This window comes from Pocillopora verrucosa, chromosome 9 (assembly GCF_036669915.1).
Source record: "Pocillopora verrucosa isolate sample1 chromosome 9, ASM3666991v2, whole genome shotgun sequence".
Lineage (NCBI taxonomy): Eukaryota > Metazoa > Cnidaria > Anthozoa > Scleractinia > Pocilloporidae > Pocillopora > Pocillopora verrucosa.
Window position 1 is genome coordinate 9,301,233 of NC_089320.1, and position 21,232 is coordinate 9,322,464.

The following is a 21,232-nucleotide window of genomic DNA, read 5'->3' on the forward strand; positions in this document are numbered from 1 at the left end:
CTGAGTTCTCAGTTCTAAATGTACTCGTAGGGTGTACTCATGTGAATTCTAATTCAAAACCAACATGTACATACTACTGTTTTTCATACATTATTTATACCAAATTTAGAGATTTTTATAGTTCATACATGTTTAAGTTCACTACTTTTGAGAGTCATGTCTTTTATCTTTGCCTGAAGATCTTTAAGGTTTATTTTCTAAAAAAGGAACCTGTTTCAAATTTAGGCTAAATAGGTTCTTATGTAAAGGGGGTCTAAATTGATATTTTTAGGCTAACAGGTTCGTGAATTCTAGGTTCTTATGAGCGGATTAGTACTGTATTTCCGATCGGTGGGTGCCGCGGAGTTCCCTATTTAAGGATAAAAAAAAATTGATACCGTTGTTAAGGCCCAAACCCCCAAAAAGACGCCCTATTCTAGGTAAAATAACAATAGTGAAAAAACAAACAAACAACGGCTGACCTCACACTGCAAAAAGAAGTCTTTATAAAATCGCTTTGCTTATGAGTTTAACCGCCTAGTTCAGTTTCAAAAGATCATTTACTTTTCGTTTAGCTGGGCAGTTACACACTGCAATTTAAGCTGATACAATTTAGGTGGATCCCATTACCGACATAAACTGGACAGTTGATATCGGTAACGTTGTACAAGCAATATAACGTTAAGGACCTGTTAGAGCTATAAGAGCTAAGGAATAATAATTATTTTAGGTATGTTGGATTAAGGGCAGGATGACATCAGGGATAAAGCATAAGCCGGGTAGTTTTAGGAATAATGGAAATACGTTAAGGTACAACATTAATTACACAAGAGCGACCAACTTTACAATGTATTTTTCCATTACCAAATCGGAACATATATCGAAAAAACCTCGCACTCTTTCTTAGCCTATTTTCTTCTGAGCGATATGCTCGGTAAGTGAACCTATACTTGGCCGATACTTGACCGATACTTGGCCGATACTTGATCGACACTTGACCGATACTTGACCGATACTTGACCGATACTTGACCGACACTTGATCGATACTTGACCGATACTTGACCGATACTTGACCGCTACTTGACCGCTACTTGACCGATACTTGACCGATACTTGACCGATGCTTGACCGATACTTGACCGATACTTGACCGATACTTGACCGATACTTGACCGATACTTGACCGATACTTGACCGATACTTGACCGATACTTGACCGATACTTGACCGATACTTGATCGATACTTGACCGATACTTGACCGATACTTGACCGATACTTGACCGATACTTGACCGATACTTGACCGATACTTGACCGATACTTGACCGATACTTGACCGATACTTGACCGATACTTGACCGATACTTGACCGATACTTGACCGATACTTGACCGATACTTGACCGATACTTGACCGATACTTGACCGATACTTGACCGATACTTGACCGATACTTGACCGATACTTGACCGATACTTGACCGATACTTGACCGATACTTGACCGATACTTGACCGATACTTGACCGATACTTGACCGATACTTGACCGATACTTGACCGATACTTGACCGATACTTGACCGATACTTGACCGATACTTGACCGATACTTGACCGATACTTGACCGGCAGTTGATCGCTACATATCGGCCGATGCATCGGCCGACAGTCGGTCGATATATCGGTTGACCATCGGTCGACCATCGGTCGACCATCGGTCGACTATCGGTCGACTATCGACCGATAGTCGGTCGATTGTCGACCGATAGTCGACCGATAGTCGACCGATATATCGGTCGACTGTCGCCCGATATGTCGACCGAGTCCACCTATAGTACACATGATCCAGTTTTTCTTGCAAGCATGTAGATTTCAAATTTGAGTTTAGCTGCAGCAGTGATTTTAACTTCAGAATCAGTAATACGTGATGATTAACAAGCTATGTGATAAATAAGTTGGCATTTGATCTTTCAAGAAATTTACACATTTACATAATCTGGTTGTGCTATTGAAATCATATCCTAATCGCTTGTAAAAAGTATCATATCATAGAATTAGACATGAATATTCAGATGCTCATTTTCTTTTAATCGGAAGAAATCGAAGAAAACAATAACAAGCGTCTGTGCTGTCAAGTTCTTTTTTGAAGTTGTGAAAATGAAACCCAGATGGGTTTTATCTAAGTCCCTTCAAAACGGTTCTGAAAAGGGCACTGCAGTCATTTGTTATTCAGGTCAGGGTGGAGAATAGTGGAGTCGGATAGAAAACATAAAAAATGTGCTTCACAGTTTACGCAAAGATCTATTTTTAGGATCGGTTCAGTCAACACAAACTACGTCCTCGGAACGAGTATTATAACTATAATAGTCTCATTCTTCGATGATCATGTAGTTTGTTGTAAGAAATAGAACGTTTCCTAAAACATCGTGATGTAGTTCCTTCAGACGGTTAGCTTGACAGAAGCCCCGTGAAATAAATATTCCCAACGACTATCCAGCACTGCTTACTTATTGATGCCTTTAAAAGGAGTCGGTGAAGTAGAAAGGTACGAAATTAGCATTTATAAACAATAGAGAATCATTTTCGGTCAGTGGCGCTAACCGAGACGGTGCTAAGTTCTTTCGTTGACCGAGAGATATAGGAGAAAGCACACCATCCAAGCAATGGCACTGGTAAAAACCTCGATGCGGGGTGATCAACAAGGTCTTGTAAGTAATGTCACACATGAGCAATCTACTCGTGCTTGCACGATCCTTTGAGATCTCTAAGCAGTCGAAAATAACCTTTAAGAATAATAATGACAATGATGATTATCATAACAGCCCAGTAGTGCTCATCGTATGACTCGGTTTGTTGATGTTATGCTTACTATCCTGAAAGCGTATCTCATATTCATGAAAAGGCAACAACACTCTTTGAGCAGTCAGAGCTCTGACATTCAAGCCAGAGGGCTCTGTATCTGCGCTACTCCATAAATCTGTTGACTTTTTTGGACTTACATCAAATTTCGATATGTCAAGGGGAGTGGTAAGGATGAAGGAGGAATGTTTCTACGAATTTAGTAACGGGCACTTAGCGCCAGTTGATGTGTGGGAAAGGTCTAGTGAATCAGCATATGTGAATGGATCGAAAATTTCTTGATACAGAGCGCAAATGTTTTGGCATTCTTACAGGCTGGTTATTGCGTATTGAAGATCTTTTAAAAGTTTTGAACTGCGTAAGTCTCCTAGGATCACATTTAATTGATTGCGAATGTGTGGAACAAGTAAATTTAATTTCTAACTTGGGTTAATCAGCCTTTCCAACAAATAAGGTAGAGCAAGGATAATCGTCGTCAACACAAACGAAAACGATGTGTTAGCAGTTTCAACCGATGCAATTTGTCATGCAAATTTTAAACAAGAACTAACTGCATAATAAAGAAGTTTCACTTCATTATCAATCCTGTAATAATGCTATGGAATGCGTCTCAATCCAAGTTAAAACTTTGTTAGTGAACAGTTGTGGTGTTTGTGTGATTGACAAAACTCTTACAAGAAGTGATTTTATATATTATTTGAGTTCTCATGAATAATTAGAGTTCAGTACATGCACCTAAAACAATTGTTTACGTTCGGCTTATTAACCCTATTGTACACAGTGATTAGAGAGTAATTACAAAGATCGGCAACAGTCACACTCTAATCCACTCCAGGGACAACATCGTAACCAGAAATAAGGGACAGTCAAAGATTGAATGATCATTTACAGCAGTTTTGGACACATTTTTCTAAAACCAGATATGATCTACGTTCAAAAAAGTAATTCTAACATTACCACAAAAAGTAATAATCTAAGGTTTATTAAACTCTTCACTTACACCAATATCGACCGATGTTCTAGTATTAGTATGTTATTTTCGTCAAGCTTAATGAATATTTAGGAAAACATCCCACATAATACTTAAAAATCAATACATAATATGTATATGTCTTTTCATGCCTTTATTTTCTTTACTGTGACAACTGTGCTTAGATCTTAAAGAGCACACTCAGAGATGACCCAGAGATGTATCTAGTGAACCTTATTAAGTTTGATTGGTATTATGTGATTGAAGCTATTACAGTGAAGTGTTTGTAGACAGCTGCACTAAATAAATTTATGGAATCTATTTTTTGAAAAGGATTTACCTTCTAATTGATGAAAGTTTTGAGGAGTTATGTTAGAAAGTGAAGAGTTACGTCAGAAAGTGAGAATAATTATCGTTCGCTTTCGTTAGCGTGTGAGATACTTTGGAGGCGAAGCCTTGACGGCAACGAGAACCTCTTGGCTCTACTGGTCAAAAAAGAACTCACTCACGCAAATCCGCGCATACCACTGTTGAACCAGAATTTTTCCCACTGCGAGTTAGAGCTATCAGATTCGGTGCGTCAATCAATAATGAGTATTCAGAGTCTGGGTAAATAATTTAAGGTGGCGTACATCTAAGTTCAATCGTTTCACACAACATCATATTCATCGAAAATGAAAAAAGGGAAACACTACAAAAGAGCAGAATTTGGAACTGCTTGCATGCTCCATCCTGTGAATGTAACCCTTGCAAAATAATTCTTATTTTAGTCACATATTGGTTTCTGATCGCAGTGAATTTGCCACCAGCTGAAATTCCTGCGGTGAAGGAATTACATTACGGCTCTTCAAATATTTTTCACAGAATTCATATTTGGTTAATGATAACCAGTTTCCTTAAGCACAACCGGTTTTAACGTGTTTAATGACACGAAATCTATTCCACGAGAAGCCGAGTCCAGGAATAAAGAAGGAGACCATTATCCTTTGCACGCCCCATTGCTGTTTTGATAACGTCACTCTAGATTAAATAATCAACCGAAAACTGCCTCCGGCAGGCGTTCCACACGTTAGTCTGTTCAACGGAACCAACCAACCGGTATTGATTAAACCCATTTTCGAAGGATATTCCAAGTTCTTTGTACACATGATTGACGGACCCGGCTTTGTGAAAAACACAATACAACTACACACTGGATTATTGATTGAAAAGCTGACATGAGGAATTCTCAAGAGAGGAAAGAGGTATCTTAGAATGAGTTAACTTCTCTAATTGATCATTATGGCAGATTTAATACAAGCATGTACCTTGCGCTCACAGTCTTTGATGTTTAGTTCTTAAATGAAAGCAGCCATTGAAAACAGATGCAAATCGCGAACTGACCTCCGTGTGCTAAGCCTACGTGTAACGCAATGAAAATTGCCTCGAAAAGGCCTTGTGACCAAACAGTCGGTAGAAGGAATAGAGGTGTGCCTGAAAGGACTTACAACCATGACCCTTAGACAGGAATAGACCAGAAAAGGAGGAAAACACCGTGCATGTTAAGACTTAAGGGTCTCATCGTTGTTGTCTGACTACTGTCAAATGGGCAAAAAACTAATCGTCAACTGTAAATATAGCAGGTTATCAGGTCTTATCAGGGTCAAAATTACTGTGCAAACCTTATTTCAGTTTTAAAACTATCTTATTATTTATAACGTTTTTCAAAACCTGTCTTTCTTCTCTGCAATTATTTTCAAATAGTAGCCGTTGCTGCATGCTTACATACGAATAAACTTTACCTCGACATTTCCTGCTACAAATAAAGTCTTGCTGCGCTTTTGTTGTGGTGAATGAAGCACACGCGATTTCGGACTTTTGAATTGTAAAATTTAATTTGTGAGCACGATTGCTTATCTAGAAATCGAATGTCAAACTGAATGAAATAGATTTCTTGATAAAGCTTTTCATACGATTAAGATAAGCAATTGTGCGCACACATTAAACATAATAACGTACCTGTCAATAAAGCTTGCTAAAGGTGACTGTCAAAACTCTTCGGTACTCCCTATTTAGAATGAAAATCGTGTCAAGCTATACTGTGTTCAAACAATCAGCTATAAGAATAACTTAATACACAGATGTACTTTTCCTTCTATTCCTTCTATTTCTATATATGCCGGTAGTTAGCGAGAGGTCTGCTAGGGGTGTAGCCGGCAAGGATGCTATTGTTTTCCGATTCCGGCTCATGGAGAGGTGTCAATCATGATATTTCGGCATCTTGATCGTTAAAAGTGTCAAATTATTCGCCAATATCGTTTTAGAAAAGTATAAATAGTCACGTCAACAACGTTTCGTTCCAAGGGTAATGGATACAAATCATGCGATCACGCCGACAAAAAGTTGCGAAAAAGTCCTGCTAATGTTGTATTGTGCTATTGTGCAAGTGCTCTTTCAAATTGAAATGTGACACTAATGGGTAACGCTGTGTATCGCGGGAAAAATTAGTTGATTGTTCAAATCACGATGGAAGTCATAAATAAGTGATGCTGTTAAAATGCTAAGACAGTCCATCAGCGTGCGATCAGGCTCTCATTATTATCGCTTCTGGAGATCCTAGAGCACAGCGAACCTGTTACCCTTTCAGGTCTCGACAGTTTGCGATTCGTCCATCACGATTAACTCCAGTGCCTCGTGCAATTTCGAACCTGTGTTCTTTAGATTTCTCTTAGCTTGCAGAGCAGGCGCAAATTTGGCGAGCGACTGCTCAATATTTTCCTGGTGAAAATTGTGACCGCCACCTTTTATTTTAATGCTAGCGGAAAGTTGAGGAGAGAAAGAAATTTGTACCAAGGAGGTGAGCGACGGTCAAAAATTATGAAAGGGGTGGGGGTGAGAAGTGATTATTTCGCCTTTCCCAGCTTCCATCCCCCCACCGCTGCCTCTATCTCTGAATCAAACATGGCCGGTTGAATAAGCGATAGCGAGCTTCTTAACGTTAACTTGCTCTAATAAGACGGCTGCATTACAGGCTAGATTTCACTGGAAATCGCTCTCTATACTTTTTCGGCTGATACAAAAATCACTTGCGTGATTTTCCTTCCCTTAATTGATCCTCAATTAGTATAGGTAATCACTTGATTTCGAGTGCAATTTGGAATAAATGAGCACGAGTAAATTTTTTCAAAGACCAACAAAATTGCACGAGCTAGTGTTTTATTCCAAAGTGCACGAGAAAAATCCTGTGATTACGTATTAATAATATCCATGGAAAAATACGAGATGGCTTATCATAATTATGCAGAGGCAAAGCGCGCGCATCAAAGTGAAAAAATAGTTTGTTCAAACCCTGCGTACGATCAAAACAATAATATAATATGATATTTTCGCATCTTTAGGGCTCAAAAAAGTTCTAAGTCCGGCTAAACAGTTCAAGGAATTGTTCAGTCTGGTTTGTTACTTCTTCTACATTGAATTTCCTGAAACCTGCATTCATCTTAACCAATCAGACTGCACTGAATTACATGAAAACTGCATTTATCTAAACCAATCAGAACTGAGTAATTTTTTCATGTTTAATATTAACGGGCAAATTGCAAAAAATTTTAATTTCAACAAGCGTCCATATTTTAAGTCTGTTCTAGGCGTCCAGTTAGTTTAAGTAAGTGCGACAATAAACAACGTGAGAGCAGCGGAGGAATAAAAAAAATAAAAAAACCAGGAAGTTTTTCACATCGTCGCTACTGTCGCGCCGTTTAATATTTCGCTTCGTTTAACTGAACGTCCGGAACAAGCTACCATACTACTTTGACAGATAAATGTCTGTTGTTGTTGTTTTAACTAAAAGCTCAAGCGGTTATACAAGATAAAGCCGGCCAAGAAAATATAGACATTCTCATGAGCTGGCAAATTCATTTGCCTTTGTGGTTTCTTTATCTCATTTGTTGAACCCATTTAGTTTTTCAGTCATGCCATCTGCTTCCCTCCCAGGGATCTGTTTTAGCGTGATATTTTAATATGTGACTGTAGCAGCCACGGTAGTGTTACAGACTATGAATGAGTTTCAATAGCACATTTTGTTTTGGTGTCGCATCATTGTCGACGTTTCAGATTTTCAGTAGCACGGGAAGAGGTTGTGACGAATGAAGAGGTTGTGACGAATGAAGGAAATAGAAAATTTAGTTAAAAGAAGTATTCAAAACGTTTCTATACCATCGTCCGATTTCTTTCTGGCGAATTGTGGTTTTCTTTCCCTTATCAATGCATGATATGCTTTCAACTCTTTTCAACCAATTTAATACTGGAGAAAAGCTCAGTTGTGCTGTTATTATTACTTGTCTTCAGCGAGATGTACAATCTGCGCAAGTGTCTGAACATTTGTTGATAGCGACACAGCCGCGAACTGGGAAGAATACAAGACGGTTCACGAAACGTGAAAAACTCCTAGTTGGCGTAATAGTCTTCCTTGTTTCCTTATTTGTTCTTATGGCAATGGTCTTTGGATTTCTGTACGCAAAGAAGGCTCGCTCAAACTCGCAGATTAAAGAGAAAAACACTGCATCCTACCCATGCGTAACAAGAGATTGTGTTTTCACATCTTCAGGTAACTTTGCAAAGTTTTCTTCATAACCGAAAAAGAATCCATTCAACTACTCGTGCATCGCACTAAAAAATAAGCACAGACTGCCTTCATTTGTGATTGTTGCCCAGTGGAAAGTTGTAAAATAAACGCGACCGCCCCTTATCTCCTATAACCTTCATGATATCTGAATCATGATTATTCTGCAAGAAGACCAAAGATCTTACTTTCCCCGTTATATTGTCTTGCAGACTTGTTTAGTTTCTTAGATCCCAATGTCAATCCTTGTGAGGACTTTTATAAATACGCATGTGGTGGATGGATAAAGAAAAATCCGCTTCCTAATCAGAAGGAAGAATGGAATCAATTTACCAAACTGGAGGAGGAAAGTAATCAGTTTGTCAGAGAGATTCTACATAGTAAAGAGAAGCAAGCTGAATATTCTAGGGTAAGTTCGTAACAGACACTTGCTGTTCCCAAAATTTCAGTCTTGATATTTATGTATGGAGATGACTAGTCCTTACTAGCGTGCCAATTTTTGTATTTAATTTCCTTCAAGCTTTCGTCCTTCAAGAAAGGGATAGCTTACTATAAGTCGTGTTTGGATACAAAGGCAATTAACAAAAGAGGAACCAAGCCTTTGGAGGATTTGTTAAAGGAATATGGATCTTGGACTTTGACTACAGACGACTGGAAGGAAGAATCTTGGGACATGACAAAATATCTTGCGTTAATGAGAAGAAAACTGTCTTTAGGACCCCTGTTTACCGTGTTTGTAGGTGCTGATCCACGGAACAGTAGCGTCAATATCATCCAAGTAAGCTCAGTTCAAACGAAAGTTAAATCTAGTAGCATTTTGAGTTTTGACTTGGTCATGATCTAAATTAAGTTTCTCCCTTAACGTACCTATGAGAAAGGGACTGTTACCGGCCACAAGCGTCGGTAATTACGCGCGTTAAGGTCTTTGATTTTGAAGATTCCATTGGAAAAGGGAGTGTATACGTCATTCAGTCAACTCCGTCAAATACCAACTGGGGCCGGAGAGAGCCCGAGGTAAAAGTGGGCGTAGCAATCATATACTTACGTGTAAACGAGTGTACCTCCAGAAATTAGAAACATGTAATTTTAACTCTTGAGTTCAGCTTATGTTTACTGGTTATGTACGTGTAATATTGGGAAATAAGTGGCTTCCAGAATTCGATCGGCATGTTTGGCGAAGTAACCATCATTGCGCTGCCTACGATATGTAATTAGAATAAGACATCAAAACGCTACACGGCGTAATGCTAAAGTTTAAAACCCATTTCTACTGTAGTTTTACGATACGCCCTAGGTTCTAGATGGAGTCAGTCCCGTGTTCATCTTGATAGTGACGTGTGTTTGTGCTCCTTGAGGTTTCCCTTAATAGAGGTTCCACGGAAGTGTTACTGTACAGTGAACGGGATGCAAGTTCATAGTGTTTGTTTCATCAAGGATAGCTTGTTGTACTGTCTCAAGTTGCCCTCTCGTTGAATTGAATCTGCAAACCCTCCGCTCCTTACTATCCAATATCTTACTACTTGTTATTACCTTTCTGACTTCTTTTTCTTTTTTCGATTCTTTCCCAAAACGATTATTTTTATTCTCACATCACTTTTGTTTCTAGATAAGACCGTTAGCCCTTTTGGGTCTTTCACGAGGCCGTTTAACTTCTAATACCACCTATGGAATTAAGGTATGTTTATTTTGATTGAAAGTGATTAAAAGAAAAAATGGAAACCCATGTCGCAAAAGTATCCTTCTTTTCTTTCACAGTTTATCTCGTATTTCTAAGGGAAATAGCAGAGAAATACCGCCCAGCTAGAGTACAGATAGTGATATAAATTTCAGACGAAATTCTTGGCAATTTTGAACTCGCCTATAATTTTCCCAACATGTTAAATTATCACGGCATTTATCGACTTTTTTTGATCAGAAAATTGTGTTTCTAGACCAGTCAGGTCATCTACATGTAGTTGTACAAAACTACCTAAATATAGGTACATGTTTTGACCCATCTCTAGTAAAAGAGTTGCGAATAGTTTTCCAAAGTGTAACCGTCCATCGACACCAACAAGAGGTTTTATTTCCCAAATTTGTTTTCATGTCAAGCTAGCAAATAGAACGGCATCAAAGCATGCTCGAAAGCTGCTTTCACTGTCTGATTTTAAATATCAATGATATTTGAACAGTAGAAATTGTCACATTGTTTCGCTAACGATTTTTGCGTTCTTTCTAAGGGACGAAAGGTTTATAAGGAATTTATTTTGAATCTAACTAAAGCACTTGGAGCAAAAAATGATTCACTCCCAGACATCCTGAATATCATCGATTTTGAGATCAAACTTGCTAAGGTTTGTTTCATTGCATCATTGAGTAATATTAATTGTATTTATATGTTTCTTTCGCCATCGTTTCTGTCGTCTTAGAAATCTTTGTATTAATTATCATCATTGTGCACAGATCATGCCAAGTGCCCCTAAAGCGTATGATGACGAAAATATGTACAAGAAACTGACTGTTAAAGAGCTGGACCAATATGCTGGTAGCAACAGGGTATGTAGTTTGTATATACTGAATAGAAAGCTTTACATTACCAACGTAAAGCTTCTCAAAGTTTAAGTCACGTTCTTTTGATTGGCAGATTTACTGTCATCACAATTCATTGTTGCGGGGGTGAGGGGGGGGGGGGAATCACCTATGAAGACCAGACGAAAATGTCCAGAAAGACATAAATCCTGGAAGGTTTTTATTGCCCATTAAGCAGTACATAAATTAACCATATATTTTGTTGCTGTTTTTATAGATGAAATGGAAAGTATTCCTCGAGCAGCTTTTGTTGCCTGTCACTGGCAAACATGTCTCTGATGAAGAACTTGTTATAGTTTACGGAGTAGACTTCTTAAAAAACATAACTAACCTTCTCGATGACACACCAAACAGGTGAACGCATAACATGATGTAATGGTTGGCAAGGCAGGCAAGGAAAGGCTTTAATCGATCAGTGTTTACCCTGTACAATTATTGGGCCTGCTACCTGTATAACTTGAATCACGATGATCACTTGATTGATTTTATTTCACCACTTGAGAGTTTATTTTTAAATTCTAAACAAAATTGTGTTTTGCCCGTCACTTTACTTAGCGTCTAACCCATACAGTTTTGTCATCAATCAAATGCCTTTAATGGTTTGTGGAAAATACTACAAGCCCGTGTTGTGGTTTGCCCTAAAAGCAGTTGTAAGTACTGATTTAATGAACACCTACTGAACTCAGAAAATCTTTCAAAGCCCTTACCTCCGCGTGAAAAGTTAAAAATAGTTGATTACGATGACGATCTGCTGTAATCTGCCATGTCGGGTATAACCAGGCGCGATTTGGTAAAGATTTGATGTGTTGACTTGCTCTTCTCTTTACTTCCTTTAAAGAACCATTGCTAACTATATGATGTGGCGATTGGTAGACTCCGTATACTTACGCCTGGGAGACGAATTTGAAAAGATTTTGGAGAACTTTTTCATAACTTTAGAGGGCTACTGGATACCTATCTCGCGAGATGAGTTGTGCGTTCAACTGATGAGAGAAAAATACTTTGCTGCACCTCTCTCCAGAATATATGTGGACAGTCTCTTCAATGGGAACAGCAAGAAAATTGTAAAGAAAAATACTGCAATTTTTGGGGGAGCAGTCAATCTTTTCTTAGTGGGGGCGTTCTTGAAAAGGAGTGTGTATGCTGCAAGTGACTGCAAGCGCAGTAAAATTTTACATGATTTTAATTTGCTCGTAGACCAACTAATTTTGGACTATCTTCCGCCTCGAAACAGTGCTACACGATAAGTCGTATGGTCAGGACTAGTCTAGACTATCGTTGTGCCTTCCTGGACACGAGGTGAACTCCATTTAGCTTTGTAACTTGATGTATCCTATAAATCTATTTCAGGCAAAAGAGCTGGCGGATGATATCAAGGAAGCGTTCGAACAGAACATATTGGAACTTGATTGGATGGACGAAAAAACAAAATCTCTCGCTATACAGAAGGTAACCACAGATAATTATTTCAGCTTCATGTGAAATACAATTTGCGAGGGTCCTTTTAAACAATATCGCTTATTTCTCAAAACATGGCCGACGTATGGAGAAGGAACAATTAAATTGTCAAGACATATGACCCGTTAAGATATCTGGGCAACTTTGAAAAAGTCGATTACAAACATTGCGAAGGGAGAGAGAGACAATATAAGAGTGAGCATCTCCCCAGGCATCACAATTCAACAAAATGACAACAGCCAACACTTCTTAGTCCGACCGTTTGCAGTCAGTTTACCCTAAGATAATCGCACCTTCCGCGAGAAAAGACGATAAGTTAGCGATTGAAGAATAAATCCAGTAACTTCGAAAAGAATAACTTCCATTTTAAAATTGTTATAACTTATGACCCTGCACTATTTCGATTCTCATTTATCATATGTCTGTTTTGACTTGGCAGGCGAAAATGATGGTGGAGAACATTGGCTTTCCAGATTACATTGTGGATGACAAGCTTTTAGATGAGGAGTACAAGGATGTAATTAAAATAAATTATTAGATTATTATAGCTCAGAGAGTCATTATTTACTGGGAAGTACCTATTTCGAGTTATTATTCAATTAGCATTCTCTTATAACAGTAGCTATGTATTGAAGAAACTGCTCACCAACTTCCTAAAAGTAGGGACAGAGTAGTAGCGTTGTACAACGGATAACATGAGTGTTTTTTATATGAGCCTTTAGCATGGGAGACAAAATGACCAATCCTTACGTTTTCGACGTTAAATTTAAAGTTATCTTTTCTCATCTCATCTCATCTCATTTCATCTCACCTTGTCTCATCTCATCTCATCTCATCTCATCTCGTCTCACTTCATCTCACCTTATCTCATCTCATCTCATCTCATCTCCTCTCGCCTCATCTCATCTCATCTCATCTCATCTCATTACATCACATCACATCTCATCTCATTACATCACATCACATCACATCACATCACATCTCATTTCATCTCATCTCATCTCATCTCATCTCATCTCACCTTGTCTCATCTCATCTCATCTCATCTCGTCTCACTTCATCTCACCTTATCTCATCTCATCTCATCTCCTCTCGCCTCATCTCATCTCATTACATTACATCACATCTCACCTCATTTCATCACATCACATCACATCACATCACATCTCATTTCATCTCATCTCATCTCATCTCATCTCAGCTCATCTCATCTCATTTCATTTCATTTCATTTCATCTCATTTCATCTCATCTCACTCCATCTCACCTCATCTCATCTCATCTCATCTTATCTCATCTTATTTCATCTCATCTCATCTCATTTCATCTTACCTCATCTCATCTCATCTCCTCTAGTCTCATCTCATCTCACTTCATCTCATCTCATCTCATAGCATTTCATCTCACCTTATCTCATCTCATTTCATCTCATTTCATCTCATCTCACTCCATCTCACCTCGTCTCGTCTCATGTAATCTAATCTCATATCTTCTCATCTTGTCGCATTTCATCTAGTCTCGTCTCATCTCGCTTCGTCACGTCTTATCTAGTCTCGTCTCGTCTTATCTAGTCTCATCTCGTTTCATCTTGTATCGTCTCGTCCATCTCCTCTCCTCTCCTCTCCTCTCGTTCCGTCTTATCTTATCCTACCTTATTCAATATTTATAACCCATGGCCAACCAAGGTGAGAAGGGAGTTACCGAAAATTTTAAGTGACGAACGACAATTAATCCAAGAGTTGATCATTTCTTTGCCTTTGTGACTACAATAAGGTCAACTGCAATCAAACAACCTACTTTGAGAATGAGTTATCATTGGACCAGGCCATAACAGAAAGAGATCTTGCTTACTTTGGAAAACCTGTCGACGAGTCTGGGTAATTGTAGACTTACGTGCTCATGGCTAACTTGTAGTGAATTTCAAATTTCTGTTGCCTTTATATAAGAGGAGCCCTTGACTGTCTTTGTACTAGAGTTACTACAGATATAATTTTTTAAGGTATTTTAGCAGGGAATATAGTTAGCGTAGGCAGAGGGGAGGGAGTGCAGTTATACCGTTCGGTACAAAAGAACGTTTTGAAAAAAGTCTTATCACAATTAAAGAATCTATTTCATTAGTTTAAAAAAACTACTTCAAAAAATAATAAATAGGCTTATAAATGAAAGAGGGTTTGTGTAAAGAGAATTGATAGTGAGAGTAACAAATTGCTTTTTATTAACATCATTTTGATAACTCAGAATCATTTGCAGCAATGTACGAAAACTTTTTTCTTGCGTGTACGATTGCTTGCAAAGTAACTGCTAATTGTATTTATCAAATAGGTGGGCTCTATCACCAATATCCATCAACGCCTACTACGATATGTTGGCCAACAAAATGGGTGAGTTAGAGAAATTTGTTCTATTTGAACATTTAAGCTCACTCATGTCAAAGGACCCTTATGGCTCAGAGATACTGTATTTGTTCCGAAATGGCTTCTGTTTACATTCTGTCGTTTACCAAACGATAATTAACTGTAGATTGAAGCGTATCCGTAGGAGGCGTCACAAAACATTTATTGCCCATCATAACAGGAGGACAATTACCGGTACCAAAGATTTATGCCACGAAACCAGACTATCGAATGACTTCTTTCGCTTGTAAAGTATGCTACTTAGCTGGGAATACCTTTGCGATAATAATTTATTTCGATTGGTTTTAGTGTTTCCGGCGGCTATTCTACAATCCCCATTTTACAATAGGAAGTATCCCAGGTAAGTGAGTGAGAAGGACTTAGAGTCATTTTTCAAATGGATGTTAGACTTGTCCCTGGGAGTTTCTAGTAGTCAGTGCTCAATTGTGCGCATGTGTAAAAGAGTGATACAACATTAAAACTGATTTTCAGTGGTCAATCGATCATCATGAGAGGTTAGTAGATACTTTCTCTAAAAGATATACAATCTTTTACAATTGAGTTTTGAGTTTCTCTTGTTATCAAGGTTGATGCTATTCCTTTCACCTCAGTCGTCTGATCACTGATATCATAGGAAAATTCATTACCTCATGGGGAATTCCGCGTTAAATTGCACGCGAAAACCGATATCGCATTCACCGCTTCGTGATTCGAGCGATAATCGGTTTTCAAGTGCAATTAACGCGAAATTCACGAGTCAGGTGATGAATTTTTCTTGAAACCCATAATTGAATAAATATAAGAAAAAAAGAAAACAGTAATAATACTGTTTGTTTTATCCTGGGCGCGCGCGAGAGAGCCATTTCAAAGTCAACTGTCAGAACTGTCATTGCGTTAGCGAATAGGAAGCAAGGTCAGTCGTACAAGTTTGAATCCACGACAACTTTATTTGTACCTTGAGCTTGTTTTTACATTTGCTTTCAAACGTTTTAAACAAGATTCACACAATCTTCGGGATAATGGTGGTATTTCACTGAATTTACAAGCCGTTTATCCTTAACATCTTTTTTCAAATTTTTAAATCATTTGCTCGAGAAGGAAAACAATTTACACCTTTTACCTCTTTGGTGGCAAAACTGAAAGAAATGAAGTGTCCAAACGAAAGCACTGAAAGTTTAGCATCGCGACTAAAGGTATTTTTTCCTTCTTCTGTATATATGACAATCGACTCTGGCACTTCTTCCGTTGTCGCTTCTTCGTCTTGTTTGGTTGAACTTTTGCTCGCCATTTTCTGGGCCGTGTTCACAGGATTTTCTCGCTTTGTCGTTGTCGCGAGCTAAAGAGATTTTTATGCCACTCAAATAATTTGTAGTTCATTTCAAAACAGGGAACAACCTCTGGCTCACTTTGAAAAACGCTTTTGTTCGTTTTTGGCTCTTCAAAAGGTGACAATGGTTTTGAAAACACTTTAAAATGACATTGCAGAAAACTTTCTTACGATTTGACGATAGTTGTTATGTTTACGTAGGTGCGAAGCAATATCACTTGGCCTCGTTTTCAACCCGCAACTCCACGCTTAATACTTCGCTTCGTTGACCAATCAGAATGCGACATTTTATTCAATTATGCGATTCTAACTCAAACCGATTTGTCCTGCCACTAAATTCAAATAAGGTCAACTTCACTGATTCCCGAGGAAAACAACTTGAAATTAGAACTTGAACTTTCGGAACGCGGTAAATTTTTGTCTAGCCTGAGGCAAGAAAACATCTTTTTGAAGTCATAGAAGTTACACGCTTTCAAACGAGATCTGAAGAAGAAATTGCTACATATAGCAAACTCTTATTAGCTGGTCCCAGGGGAGACAGTAATTTCTTCTTCTCTGCTACTCTCAGTGTTCCCTGAGGGAAAAGCGAGGGGAATATTAAGGATCTTGGGGTAACAAAATCTATTGTTTCCCCTGAGGCCAGTCATTCAGTTCTTCATCGTAAAATTTGACTCTCGACTCTTTCTTATCACGTGATTAATTTACCTTACCTTAGTCGTGAATCCATTGTGTTAACAAGTTCTCAAAGATACTTAAATTAACGTTGATTATTCAGCCAGATCATAGTTAAGGGATATATCAAAACTTGATAAGAAACTTTTACCAGGTCGAATTACTCTCATGTGAATTAGAAAGCATTTTAATCTATACTTCGCTATGAATGTTCTAAGGCTCAATTCGTAAACGTGTTGAAGAAGTAAGGTCATTTTGACACAGAAAAATTCTCTCGGAATAGTTGGTTACCATACATCTATAAGTATAATTTTTATAAGGGTAGCACCGCTTTCCGTCTCGACAGGGCTGTGTTGTACGGAGGGGTTGGCGCCATAATGGGACACGAACTAACTCACGGATTCGACGTGGACGGTAAGTTCGTGCCGCTCTTCACGTCGTAGAAAACTAGCTGTCTTTCCAAGCAAACGAAATATGTCCTTCCTAACTGTGCGCATACTTGTAACTTGCAATAATTTTGAGTTTTGTTCTATGATCACAGGGAGGCGGTTTGATATGAAAGGAGATGAACGGAACTGGTGGAGTGAAGAAACTCTTAAATCGTTCAAAAGAAAAACCGAATGTCTGAAGGATCAATACTCTAATTTTACATTCGATGGAGGCACGGTAGGTTTTAACTGATTTTCCTTTTTGTATTTCGTGCCGCGGTTTACCGTGCTCAGGAATCACTCCTAAAACTGAAATATCATTTTACACCTCAGATTGATGGCGAGAAAACTTTGTCAGAAAACATAGCCGATAATGGAGGAGTCAAACAGGCCTTCAGGGTAACTTCTGAACCTTCAATTCCAATCCGCAACAGAGAAATTACTTTCAATAGACTTTCTTTCCAACAAACTATTTTTTCCCTATTTTGTAAAAAAATATATTTGACTAAAATCATAGTAAACCTTATAAAGAGCGTCGTCGACTATTGGGTCTGACAAGGAGCTAACGCTAACTGTGGCCAATTTACTAAATTGCCCTAATGAATTAAACTACGGTTTTCTTCATTTCTTTAGGCTTATCAGAACTGGATTGCGCGGAACGGCAACGAACCTCAGCTGCCTGGAATGAACCTCACAAATGATCAGGTGTTCTTTATAAGCTTTGCAAGAGTAAGTAAATGATTTTTAAGACTTGTCAACATTTTGTCAATTAGGAAGATAGCTTTATATGATCAGCCGAATTATCGGTATATGCGCATTATGATTGGTCATTGCTGATTATCTATTGAAGAAGAGACGCCTAGATGACGTAGCCATTGACAACCTAGATCCATGTTGCCGTGTGTCTTTTCAGTAGTAGATCACAGATGATTTCAAAATCTGGTAAGAACAAAAAAGTGGCACACGAGGCTCAATCAAGTGTGTCACTAATGTGACACACTTCAATGGGGTACACGGCTATCTTCGGTCTTTATTTATTGGTTGTATGCTCTCTACTAAGAAAAAAAAGTGCTGTCTCGGAAACATCTACACCTACCTGTGGTATGGCAAGACGAGTGTGAAGGCCATTGACTGGATTGTATTGAGTTGATCCACACGTTTGACAGCTGGCTCAACCTATGTTTTTTCAGACAACCAACTCAATAATTATATTTCTGTGTGGAATACAAAACAAAAATCCTTGATTTTTCATTGTTTGCCAGAGTTGGTGTTCAGTTTTTTCAAGTAGAGGGGAGGAATTTGCTTTATCAAGTGAACACAGCCCAGCCCCTTGGAGGTAACGTTCCTTTCTACTAATATCCACTTCAAGCTTTTTTCTGTAGAATAGATGTGTACTTTTCTATCAAAGATATCTCGTATCTCTTCGAAAGCGCTCGTATCGGCGAAGCGTACCTCATTTATCGTTCTTGCATGAAATGTTAAAATTTTTCCTTTTTTGGAAACAAATCGCGTCTGCATTTACCCTGCCCTCTAACGCCTAAATTCTTCTTAAACTTTTATCTAACTCGTATATTTTTACTAAAGTGGAACCGATTTATCGATTAATAGTTGGACTGGTAAATTCATGTTGTTTTACTGGGGATTTGTTTTACACGAATCCACGATAAAGCGCCATTTTAGGTTAACAATCATTGTTATCCTTTCATTGGGGTACAGTTGATATCTATAGGTGACTTTTATCTTTACCTGGATCGTTTCTTGAAAATTGAAAATCAACGAGGGGAACCTCTAATCGCGTGATTATTGTTGTCGTCTTAATATCTGTGTTGGTTTTATGGTTAAGCTGCTAGATTGTGATCGTTACATCTAGGATATCGTGTTGCACATCAAGTCATACTAACCCCATACGGACACAGGAAGCTATCGAGACTCAGCTGGTCATAACATCATGCAGTTTTGCATAACAATTGTTTAAAAAAAACCGCCGCCTGGTTAGCTCAATTGGGAGAGCGCCGGACTGCTGTGCGGGAGGTCGAGAGTTCAATACCGGCCGGACCAACACTCAGGGTCTTAAAATTAACTGAGAAGAATATGCTTCCTTTCTCAACATCAAGAAATGGTTAGATATTCTAGTCTTCTCGGATAGGGACGAATAAATGGAGGTCCCGTCTCCTGCAGGGTTAGGGGTAGGAGACGTTAATTTCCCACGCACGAGATTACTGTGTGATGGATGTCCTCCCCTGGGGTGGGATGGGGGGGAAAAGGTGAGGTCGTTACATGGACTAAAGCGGCTGCCAGAGGCGCCTGATTATGCTGACGTCCGATCTCAACCTTAGTAAAAATTGTAAGCGCATTGAGATTCTTAAATGCGTATTAAAGAACGTTCATTATTATTATTATTATTATTATTATTAATTGTTTGCATAACGATTGTTAGCAAACCTTGCGGCACATCTTTGAACTCGCTGTATTTTCACTTCAAGTCATTTCGGTAGTGGATATACTACAGTGTCATCGTAATCAAGTTTCAATAGTACTAATGCCTTAAAAATTTCATAACATTTTTATGTGACATAAGCCGGGCTGAGGAAGTTGACAAGCGCAAGAACGAAAATATTGTTACAACTTGTATCAATATAGTTCGAGGTTCCAACGTTAGATGTATTTGAATTTATCTTCTCTGAGCGCTCACTCTCTCTCTTATAAATCTTAAGACAATTATACTCTTTTTGATTGTTCCTCACTGTTTATCGTAGGGCAAAGGCATCAGTGATGAACTTCTCGGAGTTTGCAAAAGCATTCAATTGCCTACCAGGGAGCCCAATGAACCCAGTCAACAAGTGCTCGGTCTGGTAACGATAACAAGCCTAGTATCTAAATCCGCTGTAAAATTCATGTAATGAAGGGAATGTGATTCAAAGTGTCAAAGAGATGCAGCTTAATTGGTTCAAACAAACTTTTTTTTTTTCATAACGATCAATCTTTGAGTAGCTCGAGACGAAATTTGGCTAATAAGCTACCATAACGGCAAAGCCTAAGAAATTATGAACGAAACTAGCACTGTTAAATTAATTGTGTTCGCTGTCTGTGACTGATAGCAGCGTGGGGCTAGCGTATGTGGGGAGCTGCTTCCAAGAGGTCATTATTTTTATTGTGGCATTCCAAGAAAGCAGCTGCATGTTACTACCTGTGAGAGTTTTTAGATTTTTACTAGACATAGGCACTGCCCAATGGTACAAGGCATTTGCTTTTTTTCTATCTAGTGCCGTCATTTAGCGGTGGTCACACACTTGAATGAATGCTGCTCATAAAGGGGCTAGCTACCTACTAAATACACTAAATATATTTACACCTTGCTTTTTCAGCGCAGAGAGGTGCTAGGAAAAACTTTTAGGTTTTCAAACACAAGGACCTTGTTGTCCTTGCAGAAATGAGAATGTGCATCTGCGTCGAGAACTCTTTAGTCTATTTGGTATTTCTTTGCACATCAAAATAATGATCTTACTTGTTTTTTATTTTTGTCTCGCTGCTGCTTTAATGTTATAGGTCCTTTTATCACCATTGCAACGATGAAATCCTTAAGAGAATTAATTCTAAGAACAAAGGGAACAAAGCATTTGGAAAATAAGTAGTAATAAAGTTGGCATATTGTGTTTGTTCACAGCGATTCAGCCTCTCGTAATGATATTACGTTTGTGGTCTTTCATCTGTCTGTTTTCTAACTGATGCTATCAATTATTCTGTTTGACGTGGTGTTGATTACAGAAATTTCGTTGGCCTCAAGAACATTTGGAGGTGAAGCAGTGATATCAAAGCATAGCGTAGCACCATCCACAAGCCATTACTGTATTCCCTATCAGCACCATCCACAAGCCATTACTGTATTCCCTATCAGCACCATCCACAAGCCATTACTGTATTCCCTATCAGTACTTAGAAAAGAAATCAAATTTATCTTTAAAGAATTCTTCAATAAACAATG

At 38.4% G+C, this 21,232-nt stretch overlaps 1 protein-coding gene across 2 annotated transcripts; it reads left to right on the forward strand.

The window, feature by feature from the left end:
* Window positions 1-2,575: 2,575 nt before the first annotated feature.
* LOC131796901 (endothelin-converting enzyme homolog) lies at window positions 2,576-21,148 on the forward strand. 2 transcript variants are annotated; one of them, XM_059114516.2, is made up of 20 exons: window positions 2,576-2,687; window positions 8,132-8,390; window positions 8,618-8,814; window positions 8,926-9,183; window positions 10,012-10,080; window positions 10,625-10,738; window positions 10,848-10,940; window positions 11,191-11,327; window positions 11,812-12,037; window positions 12,324-12,422; window positions 12,871-12,948; window positions 14,204-14,307; window positions 14,753-14,811; window positions 15,133-15,184; window positions 17,169-17,236; window positions 17,364-17,488; window positions 17,584-17,649; window positions 17,884-17,979; window positions 18,513-18,586; window positions 20,007-21,148. In XM_059114516.2, the coding sequence occupies exons 1-20, from the start codon at window positions 2,643-2,645 to the stop codon at window positions 20,104-20,106; spliced, it is 2,319 nt and encodes a 772-aa protein (XP_058970499.1). In that variant the 5' UTR covers window positions 2,576-2,642; the 3' UTR covers window positions 20,107-21,148. The 2 variants fall into 2 exon arrangements, with proteins under 2 accessions (XP_058970499.1, XP_058970500.1); XM_059114517.2 differs by lacking the exon at window positions 2,576-2,687 and adding an exon at window positions 4,843-5,052.
* The last annotated feature ends 84 nt before the right edge of the window (window positions 21,149-21,232 follow it).

Coding starts and splice junctions, on each gene's coding strand:
- LOC131796901 (XM_059114516.2), top strand. CDS start 2,643: ATGGCACTGGTAAAAACCTCGATGCGGGGTGATCAACAAGGTCTT. Junction 8,391..8,617: donor TTGTGTTTTCACATCTTCAG/GTAACTTTGCAA, acceptor ATTGTCTTGCAG/ACTTGTTTAGTTTCTTAGAT. Junction 10,081..10,624: donor ATACCACCTATGGAATTAAG/GTATGTTTATTT, acceptor GTTCTTTCTAAG/GGACGAAAGGTTTATAAGGA.